This window comes from Urocampus carinirostris, chromosome 4 (genome assembly GCF_059441175.1).
Source record: "Urocampus carinirostris isolate Australia breed hairy pipefish chromosome 4, RoL_Ucar_1.0, whole genome shotgun sequence".
Lineage (NCBI taxonomy): Eukaryota > Metazoa > Chordata > Actinopteri > Syngnathiformes > Syngnathidae > Urocampus > Urocampus carinirostris.
The window spans coordinates 5492704-5507872 of record NC_142352.1 but is presented as its reverse complement, the minus strand read 5'-3'; the positions used below and the strand labels follow the sequence as shown (position 1 = coordinate 5507872).

The 15169-nt window shown below is 40.9% G+C and overlaps 1 protein-coding gene across 1 annotated transcript in view; it reads left to right on the top strand.

Moving 5' to 3' along the window:
- Positions 1–15169, top strand: part of unc13c (unc-13 homolog C (C. elegans)) — a 296369-nt gene that overhangs the window by 231334 nt on the left and 49866 nt on the right. Inside the window, exons 21-25 of the mRNA XM_088333511.1 lie at positions 774–870; positions 3316–3459; positions 5368–5445; positions 8292–8369; positions 13404–13430. Coding sequence (XP_088189637.1) covers positions 774–870; positions 3316–3459; positions 5368–5445; positions 8292–8369; positions 13404–13430 — 424 coding nt within the window. The remainder of the gene's footprint in view (positions 1–773; positions 871–3315; positions 3460–5367; positions 5446–8291; positions 8370–13403; positions 13431–15169) is intronic.

Here is a 15169-nt window from a genome sequence, read left to right as displayed (position 1 = left end):
TTGAGGTTTCTCTGATCCAATACTGGCGATTCCAATCACGAGTATCGTTAACGAGCACTCGCTAGCTTGCTAACGAGGTTATAATTTGTATCGCCTGAGTTAAAGAAGAGCAAACTTTTAAATCTGGCAGGACGTATGGCCCTCCAGGACCGGAGTGCCCAGGTCTGAGCTGTGCAGATAATATATATTGCCACAAGCCAGAAACGGAGACAGGACCCCGTAGCGTTCGTTTACTCAGTTTTATTGATACAGAGGGAGAGTAGTGCTTGCTTCCACGATCCAACGGGTAGCAGGTGGCAGGAACGTGGAAGTGGCACTTCCGTGTCGAGCAAGGATAATCGTAGGCAGCAGGGATACTGGTCGCTATCTGGGACGGGAGAGCATGGCAGAAACGGGTCCAGAAACAGTTCAGCAACAGGTATCAGGCAGGAGAAAACAGGGCAGGAAAAATGTCGGAAGGTATGGAGCTTGCCTAGCTGGGAGCATAGGTTCGCAAACGGTCTGACAGCTTCCTCTTGGAAGCCGGGGGTTTAAAAAGAGTCTTTGAAACAATCAGCGCCAATTGGGCAGTCACAGATACCCTGAATCAGCAATCATGACAGATATACTTCCTCAGTATTTCACAGAATTGTAGTCAGGCTATTGGTCGGCGAAATATTCGACATTTGAGCGAAAACACAAATCAAAATGTAATGGTTTTATCACCTGACAAACGCATCAAGTACATCACTAAATATAAACCATCGTGACTATTCTACTTTTCTGTCTTTCAGGTGGTTTGAGCCATTTGTCATTCAGTGGCTGGATGAGAACGAGGATGTGGCTATGGATTTTCTCAATGGCGCTCTAGAGAGGGATAAGAAAGACGGAGTGAGTAAAAACTGTGTTTTTTTGTATTTCTCAATGCGCTGTTTGATTTATTTTTACCGGGTCAAGGACGATCCTCTATGATGAATTTCTTTCCAAGTCTCAGATAAAGAAGAATCTCACACAGAGATGGGTTGCTCTTTGCCTCGGGTCACACACAAGAGACGAGTGAAAATGGAACGAATACGGACAAAAACAATAGAATATACCTGTATTGTCATTGTTACAAAATGGGTTAACATATTGTGACAACGAAATTGGGCATGACACTCCAGTTTTACAAATGTTGATTCGAAGGGAAAACTATAAAAAATAAGCTGATGTTGAATTAGAGTAAAACGGTCGTATTTTCCCTTACAAAATACAAAATCATCTTCCACCATATTTTTGTTTTCAAGCGTGTTTATTTATGTAGTTTAACATGTTATACTGTACATGTGTTTCGTTATATCATATATATTGTTAATTAACATTTTGTTGTGAGTTGCTCGACGTGAATGAGGTTTATTAGAAAAAAAGTTCAAAAATGAAGTCGCTTGGACGTTCACTGTAGAAGGAAAAATACATGGAAATATAATTGAGTACAATAATACATTTTCTTATTCAAATTATGAATTAATTGTCTGCATTAAATTATTGTTGGTAATATACTGATTAAAGGGATAACCACAAACCTGTCTTTTTTCATTTTCTCCTTTTATACTTCCTTTTTTTCTTAACTTCTTTACACAACATAATCATTTGGAATATAAGACAGCAAAGCAAGTGAGCCGTTTGAGAGCCGGCTCTCTTGAATGAGTTGAGCCGAAAAAGCCGGTTCTCTAAAAAGAGACGAACTTTTCACCACACAACTCGAGATAAGTGTGTAGACGAAAACTCAAACCGCGAGACCGAAACAACACCTGCCGGATCTGCCCGACGAAAACTTTGGAGTGCGGTAAATCTTTGTTTAAAAGAAATGTAATCGGGTAATAATGACAATTTTGTGTCCAAAAAGTTGCGTCCCGGGGACGAACGTTGATTTGAGGCTATGCGTCCCGGGCAAAAATCATGCATCTAGGATGCAGGGACGCGGGCAAACGAGAACACTATATGGTCATAATTTACTTCAATCCTTTCTCATTTTGGTATGCGGCCATCAGAGTTTGTAAGATAATATAAACCAGTGGTTCTCAAAGAGTGGGGCTCTGGAGGCTCTGTCAAGGGGACGCAGACACATTTGACAATGGAACCTTTTTTTTTTTCAACTTTTCAAAGAATCAAGTGCAATTGCAACTTCAATACTCTAGGGAGCAGTAGTGCTCTCATTGGCAGTCTTTTCTCATCTCTCATCTCATTAGCCGTACCGCTTATCCTCATTAGGGTTGCAGGGGGGCTGGAGCCCATCCCAGCCATCTCCGGGCAGTGGGCAGGGGACACCCTGAACTGGTTGCCAGCCAATCGCAGGGCACACAGGGACAGACAACTCGCTCGCTTATTCACACCTAGGGACAATTTAAACCAGCCAATCCACCAGAAATGCTAGTCTTTGGAATGTGGGAGGAAACCGGAGTGCCCGGAGGAAACCCACACAAGCACAGGGAGAACATACAAACTCCACACAGGAAGTCTGGAGCTGGATTTGAACCCACACAGGAGGTTCCCATGACATGAACTGTGCCGCACAAGCGCTAACCACTGCGCTGCCGTGCTGCCCCTGGCAGTCTTTTGTTTACTGAAAATTCCGGACTATAGAGCGCACCTGATTATAAGCCGCACCCACCACATTTTTAGAGGATAACCGCTTTTTTTTACTTACACAAGGGGCACCTGTATATAAGCCGCATGCGCCCACATTAAAACATTTGACACGATCACAAATTTAACTCAAACACGACTTTGAGTTCCGCGATTGTAACTGAATATAAAGTACACAGTTTTAACACCACAGCCGGCAAAATGAACGGAAAATGATACCGGTACTTAAGGTTTGATGCAGACCTGCAGAGTCCGGGTCCCGTTGAAAATAATCATAAATCAAATAATGAGTTGAATTTTTCTCCATTTATCATTTCTATTTTCATTTTCTCTCTCTTTCTGTTTCTCTATCTCTATCATTTTCTATCTCACTCTTTCAAGCTCCCTTTCTTTTTCTCATTTTCTTCCCCTTTCTCTTTCTCTTTCCCTCTCTCTTTCATTTTATCTTTGTGTCCCTTCTTTCTTTCTTCCTTTATTTTTATTTTCTCCTTTTTCCTTCCCTCTCTTTCCTTTTCTTACTTTCTCTCCTACTGTCTTTCTTTTTCTATCTTTCTCTTTCTTTTATACTCCCCTCTCTTCCCTCTTTCCCCTCTTTCTGTCTTCCTATCTCCCTCTGTCTTTTTCCATTCCTTTCATCCTTTCTGTTTCTTTACTAGAGCTAACTTGGAAGTCTATTGATGCAATATTACATTTTTTTCCCCCTTTTCACAGTTTCAGCAGACTTCGGAGCACGCCCTCTTCTCCTGTTCGGTGGTGGACGTGTTCACGCAACTGAACCAGAGTTTTGAGATCATCAAGAAGCTGGAGTGTCCTAACCCTCAGGCACTGGCTCACTTAATGTGCCGTTTTGCCAAGGTCAGTTGTTAGTGTCCATACAAATGAGCTTATGAAGTCTATTGCTTTGGTTTTTGACATATCCATTATCACAAAATGTCTACCAGGGTCAAGCTGTTATCATGGAATATCCATTCAATACTGAATGAATGAATGAATGAATGAAGTGTATTTAGGTATCAACCATTTACAAACAGGAAGAACAAATTATTAGCACAAAAACACTGCTGAATGATAAGATATAAAGATGGGGGCACAGTGCAGAGGTCCTGTGTTCAATTCCAGCTACCACAGCCTCCCCCATGCAGAGTTTGCATCTCCTCCCCTGTGTGGGTTTCCTCCGGGCACTCCGTTTTACTCCCACATTCCCAAAAAAACAACAAAAAGTAACTTGGCTTGGTGGCTAGGGCGTTAGCTTGTAGCCCCAAGGTGCAGAGGTCCAGGGTTCGATTTCAGCTACTGCGGCCGCTCCGTGCGGTGTTTGCATGTTCTCCCTGTGTCTGCTAGTGTTTTCTCTGGGCACTCTGGTCACATCCCAAAACAAGGGTGTAAACTCATTTTACTCGGGGGGGGGCATACGATAGAACAAACATTCTCTTCGAGGCCTGACGAGTAGATTAGAGAGAAATATACAGAGAGAGAAATAAAAAAGAGAGAGAGAATGTGAGAAACAAAAGAGATAAAAAGGGAAATAGTGATAGAGAGGGAAAAAAAAGACAGAAAAATAAAGAAATCCTAATATATATACAAAGAGAGAAAAATAGAAATTGAGAAGGGGAGAAAAAGAGAAGGGGAAAGCAAGAGAGAGAGATAAGCGAGAAAAAAGGGAAAAAGGAAGAGAGCAGAAGAGGGTAAAGAGATAAAGAGGAAAAAGAAAGAGAAAAAGAGAGACCGGGAGAGTGAGAGATAGAAAGTGAGAGAAAAGGGGAGGACGAGAGAGAGAGAGAGAGAGAGAGAGAGAGAGAGAGAGAGAGAGATCGGGGATTGATACAGGAAACAGAATTACGATATGGGTAGCCAGGACAGGAGAACGGAGCTCGGATCGGGGATCGATACAGGAAACAGGTCGGGATCAAAACGGGAGCCAGAGTCAAAAGTCCGCAGACGGACTGACCAGAGGTGAACGAGAATGACGTGTTTAAATAGAAGGACGAATAAGTAGGGAACGAGTGGCAGCTGGGGCTGAACGAGTGAATGCAGGTGAGAGCAACTGGCAAATTATGACATAACTGCAATGACCTTTACTTTTTTGAGTTGAATGGTATTTAGATGAGGTCCCCAGCTAATATAAGGGATAATGGACAATTTGGACCGGCCAATCCACCTGAAATGCATGTCTTTGGAATGTGGGAGGAAACCGGAGTGCCCGGGGGAAACCCACGCAAGCATGGGGAGAACATACAAACTCCGCACAGTAAGTCCGGCAGCTGGATTTTAACCCACACAGGAGGTTCCCAAGACCTTAGAACTGTACGCTGTGCTGCCCTGGATAATAATCACTCACAGAAAATCAAACCTTTTATTTTTCAATTTGAACTTTTTTTTGTATTCCATTGTATTTTGCTGAATTTTTTATTGATATATTTAATGATAACTTTTTTTTTTTTTATCAAACCATTATTTTACTTTACTAAGGTAATTCATGCCTGGAATTCCTGCTGATTTGTACGTGAAGCCAATTTTGTAGTGCCGTTTGTAAACATAATATATTTTATACACAGTAAAAACAATAACGGTCCTAACACAGTTCCTTGGGGAACTCCACAGCTAATGCTCATGAGGCTTGAATTGCTATCAGTACGTATTGAGATCTCTTTAAGAGATGGAGGATGGATTATTTATTATGACAATGTGTACTGCTCTTGTCCTTCTGTTCTTCTTCGTTTTGTATTTGTGTGTAACTCTCATTTCCTATCTCCCGTCCAACAGACTATCAACAAGGTTCTTCTGCAATATGCCGCAATCATTTCCAAGGATTTCCCGTTATATCTGAACAAGGAGAATGTGGTAAGTGATGATCTACATTTATATAGCGCTTTTCAAGTCAAGACTTTCCAAAGCGCTTATTGGGGGCATTAGGGGTTCAGTGTCTTACCCAGGGACACTTCGACATGTAACACGGAGGAGTCGGGATTCGAACTGCGATCTCTTGATCCCAAGACGAGCGCTCTACCTCCTGAGCCAATGCTTGCATTCTATTGTTTGCAAATCAGTTTTTTCGAGATGACTATTTGAAGTCAATGCTTTAAAAACAAATGAAAATGTTCTTAGTTGCTCTTACTTAAGAGTGTGATTACTTATCTCTTGGCCTCTGTTTCAGATGTTTTCAGGAATCTTAAAAATGGAAAAATATGGGAAGGGATTTTATTTGGTGGTTTTTATACATGCATTCTACATTTAATTGCACTCTTTTTGTTGCTTTTATCACGTGCACGTTATGCTCCTTCCATTTTGTCGTTTTTTTCCGAATCCTCAAAATGAAAATGACGTCATTTCATTTCTTTAAGTTTATCAAAAAAAGAAGAATATTGTCACTCGTCCATATAGTAATGACGTTCTAATCTCGAGGAGGTATAAAACAACAGAGTAGATATGTTAGGCATCATTCTCCATCCAACTTTTGATAGGAGGCTATCGTAAATTCCGGACTATAAGCAGTTACTTTTTGCCCTAACTTTCAACCCTGCGGCTAATTCAGTGATTCGGCCAATTTATGTAATTTTTCTAACGGCCGCTATGTTTTGCACGGGTGAACGAAAAATGAGGGGCGGAACAAACGCCGGGTGCCGAGGTTAAGTGGGGACCGCTAAAGGTGAGGGACAGACAAGAAAAGAAGAGGGGGTAAAAAGTTGGTTAAAAAAAGAGGAGTTGCTTGAGCAAATGTGTTCATCTGATATATTTTTCCCACCCTTACCTTTGGAAATATACACTTTTTTCCTTGGATTACTTTCAACGGGACCCGGACTCTGCAGGTCTGCATCAAACCTTAAGTACCGGTATCATTTACCGTTCATTTTGCCGGCTGGGATTTTTGGACTGTGGACTTTAATGAAGGACATTTAGTTTCAATCGCGGGACCTGAAGTCGGGTTCGGGTTAATTTTGTGTTTGTGTTACATGTTTAAATGTGGGCGCATGCGGCTTATATACAGGTGTGCCTTGTGTATGTACAAAATCGGTTTTCCTCTTAAAATGTGGTGGGTGCGGCTTATAATCAGGTGTGCTCTATAGACCGGATTTACAGTAATATAGTTACACACAAAACTTGTTGCATTCATTATAAGGCTTATATAAAGAAGTTAGAGGCTCCATACAAATTTGTTTTTTGGGTCAACCCCTGGGTTCACTCAGTCTCAGCTCTTTCAATTCGCACTATTCGGTTTTGAATAAGCACTGGGTCCAAACACTTGTCATCCAGGGCAGAGAACGTATATACTGTCTACCTGACTAAAAACCTTTAAGAATTACTGGCAGGCTAGCATAAATAGCCAGGGTTGGATAGGGTTACTTTAACTGGATTACTTTCAATGACTTTTGGATGACTCCAATACCAAATATGCTAATAAAAGACAAAATAAATCGAATATGAATAAAATGACTCAATTTTTTGCAGGCTTGGGGAGTAACGGAATACATGGAACGGCAAAAATGATGTTGGCAAGCTGTTTGTATTTATTTTCATTTTGTTTCTGTCGCATTTTATGTTAGTTTTGCCAAAGATCAAAGAGATCAAAGCCCGGAGAGAAAGCTTACCACGTGTTTTGAGTCATAATTTTATTCATATTTAGTTTATTTAGTCTTTTATTGGCATATTTGGTATTGGAGCAATCCAAAAGTAATTGAAAGTACCGTGATCAAGTATAAGTAACCCTACCCAACCGTGGTCTTGGGCAACTACAGCCTGGCTGCACCCATCCCTCCCCAGGGCAAAATAATGGTATGGATCCCTTAACCACTAGGGACATGGGGGCACCATTACGTGTGGGGTATCTTGGGCAATTACAGCCTGGCAGTGCCCATCCCTTCTCAGGCCAAAATAATGGTACAAATCTCTTAACTACTAGGGACATGGAGGCACCATTAGCTGTGGTGTGTCTTGGGCAGGGTTGGGTAGGGTTACTTTAACTGGATTACTTTCAATTAATTTTGGATGACTCCAATACCAAATATGCTAATTAAAGACAAAAGAAAATAAATATGAATAAAATGACTACATTTTGTGCAGGCTTGGGGAGTAATGGACTACATGGAACAGTAAAAATGATGTTGGCAGGCTTTTTGGATTTATTTTTATTTTGTTTCTGTCGCATTTTATGTTAGTTTTGCCAGAGATCAGCCAGGAGAGAAAGCTTACCACATGTTGTGAGTCATCATTTTATTCATATTTAGTTTATTTTGTCTTTTATTAGCATATTTGGTATTGGAGTCATCCAAAAGTAATCAAGTTAAAGTAACCCTACCCAACCCTGCTGACGGGCTAGCATAAATAGCGTTGTGATTAATGCTCATCATCAGGTAAATTTGCGAGAGTGCGGCAAAATCGATAATGTCCGGCATATTCAGCGCATGCATTCCTCTCCCTGTAGTATCGTGTTCCTGCACTGACTGCCAATGGTGAGTAGACACCTCACACTTATTTTAAAGATGATGTGTCAAAAAATGCTATCTGATGGATCCCTGTGATGATTTTTTTTTTTACTTCTCATTCTCGCAACGTATTTTCTATTCTAAGAGTCAGTCCAACCTCACATGCCGCCTCTGCGCAAGGGGCGTCGTCATTTATATTCCCGAGGCGTGGACATTAAATATGTATCGCCAGCTGACGCCCATTTGTTTTCTATTCCCTTCCGACAGCCATGCATTCTTCTGAATAACATCCAGCAACTCAGAGTCCAGTTGGAGAAGATGTTTGAGTCCATGGGAGGCAAACAGGTAGGCCTCATTTGGAATCTATTCCACTTTTTTGGAATGAAAAATGAGTAATGGGTTATAGTAAGGATTCCATGTCTTTTTCGCTGACGATTAAACAGGCGTGCGATCGGTTTACGATAGGTGCTTAAGTTCCACCCCCAGTCATCCAGACAGAAATACGAGTTGGGTCATAATTTAAGAAATTATACTTTTAGGTGACCTTTATTGAAAGTAAGAAGGCATTGACCCTGACAGTAGCACCATTATCCCCTTAGTTTTCAGTGTACCGGTCTTGTAGACTAATCTGTTCCGTCAGTTCACTAATTCTGACCATGTTTCTGTCTCTTTATTAGTGACCTCGACCTTCAACCTGACCCATTCTAATCGTACATGTGAAGTACCTGAGTTTTTATTCCTTGTTTAAATTGGGGAAGATGTGGTACCTGTCAGGACCGGAACGAAGACAGGACCCACTTCTCTGAGTTTTATTAGGAAGAAGGGAAAGGGTAGAATACAGGATCCGTAACCATCCCCTAATCTAAAACCTACATGAGGGCAAGGAAAAAACTCAAAAACCTCAGTCAACTCAATTCATGTTTATATGTATAGCCCTTAATCAGAAAGAGTCTCAAAGGGCTGCACAGACTACAGACTATTGCAAACCACAGACTATTATGACCAAGCCTCTGGCTGATTGGTCCGCGCCGTCCTTGATGCAAATATCACAATCGTCCTTCGAAGCATTGGGAGAAGGGTGATAGGTCAGAATATTATGACACCATCCCCTGATCTAAAACCTACATGAAGGCAAGGAAAACTCGAAACCTCAGTCAATTCCTGTTTATTTGTGACGTCCTTAATCACAAGGAGTCTCAAATGGCTGGAAAGACCATTGCAAACTACAGACTATTTTTACACCATCCCCTGATCTTAAACCTACATGAGGGCAAGGAAAAAACTCAAAACCTCAGTCAAGTCAATTCATGTTTGTATGTATAGCCCTTAATCAGAAAGAGTCTCAAAGGGCTACACAGACCAAAGACTATTGCAAACTGCAGAATATTATGACACCATCCCCTGATCTAAAACCTACATGAAGGCATAGAAAACTCGAAACCTCAGTCAATTCCTGTTTATTTGTGACGTCCTTAATCACAAGGAGTCTCAAATGGCTGGACAGACCATCGCAAACTACGGAGTATTTTAATACCATCCCCTGATCTAAAACCTACATGAGGGCAAGGAAAAAACTCAAAAACCTCAGTCAAGTCAATTCATGTTTGTATGTATAGCCCTTAATCAGAAAGAGTCTCAAAGGGCTGCACAGACCACAGACTATTGCAAACTGCAGAATATTATGACACCATCCCCTGATCTAAAACCTACATGAAGGCAAGGAAAACTCAAAACCTCAGTCAATTCCTGTTTATTTGTCACGTCCTTAATCACAAGGAGTCTCAAATGGCTGGAGAGACCATTGCAAACTACAGACTATTTTTACACCATCCCCTGATCTTAAACCTACATGAGGGCAAGGGAAAACTCAAAAACCTCAATATGAGAAAAATGAAGAAACCTTGAGAAGTGACCGCACATGAGGTCATCCCCCTTCCAGGATGACCAGCTTGCAATTAATGTTGCATTTTCAAACAATGAAATTAAAAATAAAATTTGAAATAATCTAAGTGTAATATAAAATAAGAAATACAATTAAAAGGATGACCACGTTGTAATAGATGCATTAGTGTATTACATTCCCCCCACATATTAGATACAAAGTCGTTTTCGTAACCTTTGCACGACAGGGGGACATATTACGCGGGGGGTACATTTCTGGCATAAAACCAGCACTGTCAGACACAAAGTTGCGGGAGCGAGTCAGCCAAAATCACACTTTCTTCCCTCTCCTCGCAAATAAGATGAAAATTCCGGTTTAGTTGAGGCTCAATCCTTCAAATAGTTTAACTTGTCGTGACCAGGCTAGGCCGGGCTGTAATAACCGGATCAGGTGATGAAGATAAGACCCCTGAGTTTTGAGATCGCTGAATTAGACTATGAATGCGCCCATTTAAGAAATCCCCGTACGGGCCACCAATATGTTGTAGAATATAAACTTGCATTTGTAGAATAGATTTGCATACATTTGTTCAGGAGACTTGCTGAAATGTAGAAAGACTTGCTTACAATTGGGAGAAATGTTGCTTACATCTCGGGAAGGTCTCGGCAGACGAATTGGTATAAACAATCCTCCTTAAGGGAGGACAACAGGGTAAGGTGACATAAACTGGCATAAACTTAAAAACACTTCCAAATAAGGACGGAACCCTGGGCATGTACACGTGAAAGGGTGTTGCGTGAAAGGGGGCGGGGCTAGACCGGTTTACACATGCTGTGTTGAAACTATAAAGACCCACGCATATCTGAGATTCGCTGAGTTTCTTGCTGAAATAGTTGTATCAATAAAAAAGAGCTCCTTTGACGTAATTTGATTCCTGCATTCTTTGAACAGGTATGAGACGATTCAACAAATTGGTCTTATCTTCATCACAGGTTGGATTTTTTTAGGCCTGATCTTACTTCGAATGCTCTCTCCGGCCACTAGAGGCCAGTTAATATGTAAACGAGCTTTTGCCTTACTTTGTCTACAAGGTGAGTTGGTTTAGGTGTTAAACTTCATTCACCCAGCTGTTCAAGTAAACCAGTCAACGCAAACAAGAAAACCATTGTTTGCCCATTGTTTGTGTTATGCTTGTCCTTCATGTTTATAATATGCAGGATAGGCTACTGAAACGGGTTTAATTATAAAACATAATACTGAAAAACAAAGCAAAAAATTTGTATCTAAAGGTATTTTTCCTCAGAACATAAAGTCTGGATCTGGCTGCGCAGCAAAACTGAGTTTGAGATCGCTGAATTAGACTATGGCTGCGCTCATTTTCGTGAACTCTCATAGCTTCGGCCAGCCATGTCCAAAGTCTGGCCCGGGGGCCAGTTACAGTTGTCTTAAAATTGATAATATCTGGCCCGCTAATAAAGTTGCTCGAAGTATAAAATACATTTGTACCAAGACAACAACAACCACAATTTTAGGCCACCACCCTTGGCTTTCTGTGAGAATTTTAGCTCACCCCATTTCCGACATGGCGACTGTAAATTTAAAAACAAAAAAATTGACTGTAACGACTTGCAGGACGAGTGGAAATTGAAGTATTTCTTTTTTTACCAAAATCCAAAACAACTGCGTCTGCCCATGTTGCCAAGAGACTGTGGCGGTTTTCAAAGAATATAATATAAAAAGGCACTGCCAGACCAAAGATGCTGACTACAAAAAGCTAACTGGAAACGAACGCTGTGAAAAGGTGAAGCAACTGGAAGCTGTTTTAACGACACAGCAGCACTTTTTCACCAAACCTTGCGAGTCAAATGAAAATGCTACAAAGGCAAGCTACAAGGTCGTGACGCTGGTCTCAAGCACTGCAAACCTTTTATGGAGGTTGAATTTATTGCCGACTTTTCAAAGAAGGCAAGGCTGAATTGTCGGCCCTCACACATTTTCAGTATACCGAATTTGGCCCGCTTTATGAAAAGTTTGAACACCCCTGGCCTAGGTTTTTTATTTTCATATTCCACTGTAGATATACAGTGTTCTCGTTTGCCCACGTCCCTGCGTCCCACACGCATAATTTTTGCTGGGGACGCATAGTCTCAAATCAACGTGTGTCCCCGGGACGCAACCTTTTTGACACAAAAATTGTCATTACTACCCGATTACTTTTTTTTTTTTTACAAAGATTACCGCACTCCAAACTTTTCGTCAGGCAGATCCACCATTGTTGTTTTGGTCTCTCGATTCGAGTTTTCGTCTGCACGTCGATCTCGGGCAACAAGATCTCGTTGCTTCGAGATGACGTCATTGTTGTGGTGGTTGTCGTCGAGGGAAGGTGAAAATCAACACAAAATTGATAAGTTCTTCGGTCTCAGTAATAAGTCGAAACATAATGCAGAAAGTGATAACAACGGCAATAATTCTGGCACGAAAAAAACAGAAAAATTCTTCGGAAGATCGCGGAGGCAAGGAAAACACGTGTGTTGAAGCGAACGATTCGACGAAATAAAATAAACAAAAAAATACTCCAAGCAAGAAAAGGACTTTTATGCCCAAATGGACTAAATTATCTTCCTGGTTACGCTATGAAGAGGATGATAATGGATTGGACCTTGAGAAGGCATTACAATTGTGGCAGGACAGCAAACCACGAAGAATATATGAACTGAAACATCTGAAGTGATAACTGATTTGTATTACCGATTAACTGTGATGATTAAAACTAAATAAATATATAGATTTATATCATATTTTTGTCGCCGATTTACAATTTCAACCCCGATAAAACTAAATTTTGGGGAATATAGATCTCTGTTGGGACCCATAGATTTTTGAGCATGCGAGTCCCCGGGACCCATCACTTTTCACAGGTAAAATGAACACTGGATATAGGTCAGCGTTGTTAAACGACACACCACTATTGAAACAGGAGTGGAGCATTCTATTATGGATCAATTCCGGCACCGAAAAAGCTGGACATGCAATTTTAAAGACAGGAAAAACCTTTAGCTAACAAGCCTAGATCTGTGCTATTACAGCCGTGTCGGCAGTCTATAGATGCTTCATCTGCAGGTTTACACATTATTTCAGAGAAAGGATGACCAGTATAAAGGGCGTTTTTGATAGATTACTCTCTGGGGCCAGCTTCATAAAACTGGAGCTGGTTCCGAAATGCATGCAGCATGCAGGTTTCTCGAGTCACTCGGCTTGGATTTTCCAATTTCACCTTGTTGAAACGACCCTTTTAAATGTGTGCGCAACACTGTTGTCTCAGTCCAGTCTCTGGAGATGCAACCCCTGTGGTTCCCTAATTTTTCTGACTTGAAGTGCATGTTTCTCTGTAAATATCTAACACCTTGTCTCGCCTTGCGTTTTGTCTTCCCTGGTAATGCCCCCCTACCCTCAATACCCCTCCTCTTCCCAATTCCCTTGATGTGTTCTCTCTCCAGGAGGAGGGGGTTGTTTCCTTCTGTAAGGTGTGTGTAATAGGACCCGCCAACAGCCATTTTAGAATATCAAAAAAGCACGAATGTCGCCCTTTCCCACCACTTATCATGCGCTTTTTTCACTCCACCACACCCCTCTACTATGAATCCCTTCCAGCAGCATGTGCCACGGAGCATACGGAATTGGAATGGCCCATTACCCCTAAGGACATGCTGCTTGAGCTCACCATCACCGGCACTGTGGATTCCTTCATGGCTTCCAAAATGGAAAAAAAAATGAAGCCATCCTTTTATATTTAGCTTGCTTCCTGCCCCTCCCTCTCACTGCCAGTCTTTTAACCAAATTTAGAATCTCGTCATAGCTTCTTGACCACCTTCAGTGTTCCCTCTAAGCAGCGCACAAGAAAATCTAGCCAGCGCACAAAAATGAGGGCTCAAAAATACTAATTAAAAAGCGACTTAAGTCAAAGTCACAGTGCATGAAGGTAAAAATACACGGGAATCCCCTGACGTTGTGTCCTAAATGCGGTATTTTGAAGTCGAGTCGAAATATAACGAAGTTGAGTAAAGTTTGTAGAGTTGATCGAGGACCGGCTTCTTCGGCTCGGCTCACTAAAAGGAACCGGCTGTTTCGGGTCCTAAACGGCTCTTCGGATTGTTTTTGCTTCTTTCATCCCTATATGGCCAAATATTATGTAAAATTATGCACAAAATGACTTAAAGGAAGGGGAAATAGAACAAAAAATACCCAAATGAAAATGTAGTGAAAAGCTGATAAAAAAAGAAACAAAAGGAAGAAAAAAAGAAGGAAAAAATCAGAAAAAAAGCCAGAAAAAAATAAAAAAAAATAAATAGAGAACAAAAAGAAAACAGTAACAGCTAGGTGAAAATAAACACAATGAGATTGTTTTTAAAGGAATTTAAAAAAAAAAGAAAAAAACAGGGAAAAAGAAGAAAAAGTTTGTGTTGCATTCAAATAATTTCTAATTATACTAAGTCAATCTTGTTGCCAACATTGTACTTCCACTAAAAAATGTGATTAAATACAGTTCTGTATCGTGCAACCGACTAAATAAGCCCTCAAAAATGTTAGTATTATGCGACAAAAGATACCAGGGAAAAAAAAATGAAAATCTTGTGAAAGAATCGTTGTAAAAACAAACGACGTTTGTAGGCCGTACAACCTTTGCAATAATACATGAGTCAATTCATTCAAAAGTGAAAAGAATTTTTGCATTGCCGGAAACTCGGCAAAATGTAACTTGATGTCAAGTTTTGGACATATTTGATAATGACTCAGTTGCCACACTTGGGATTGCCGTTGCTCACTGTCGTTTCAAGCGTTGCTCACCGACTTTGTGCGAACGCTCAGACCCGTGGAAAATTAGAGGGAACATTGACCAGCTTACCCCCTTCACAAAACCTTCTTAAGTTGTACCTGTTGTGGTATGGATCAGCTCATTCACCCCAAATGTTCATGTTAGAATTTTAAGAGCATGGCAACATCCACAAAACAACTTTACATTCATAGCAAGGCTGCGGCAAGCAGAGCGTAACCTTGTTCACTCTAGGGCATGTGCTGCCAAGTGCATTGATGAATCCAGAAATGTTTTTAGGTTGTGCAGTGAAAAGTCCATCTCTTTTTAGAGAACCGGCTTTTTCGGCTCAACTCATTCAAGAGAGCCGGCTCTCAAACGGCTCATTTGCTTTGATGCATTATATTACGAATGATGATGTTGTATAAAGAAGTTAAGGAATACTTTTTCACA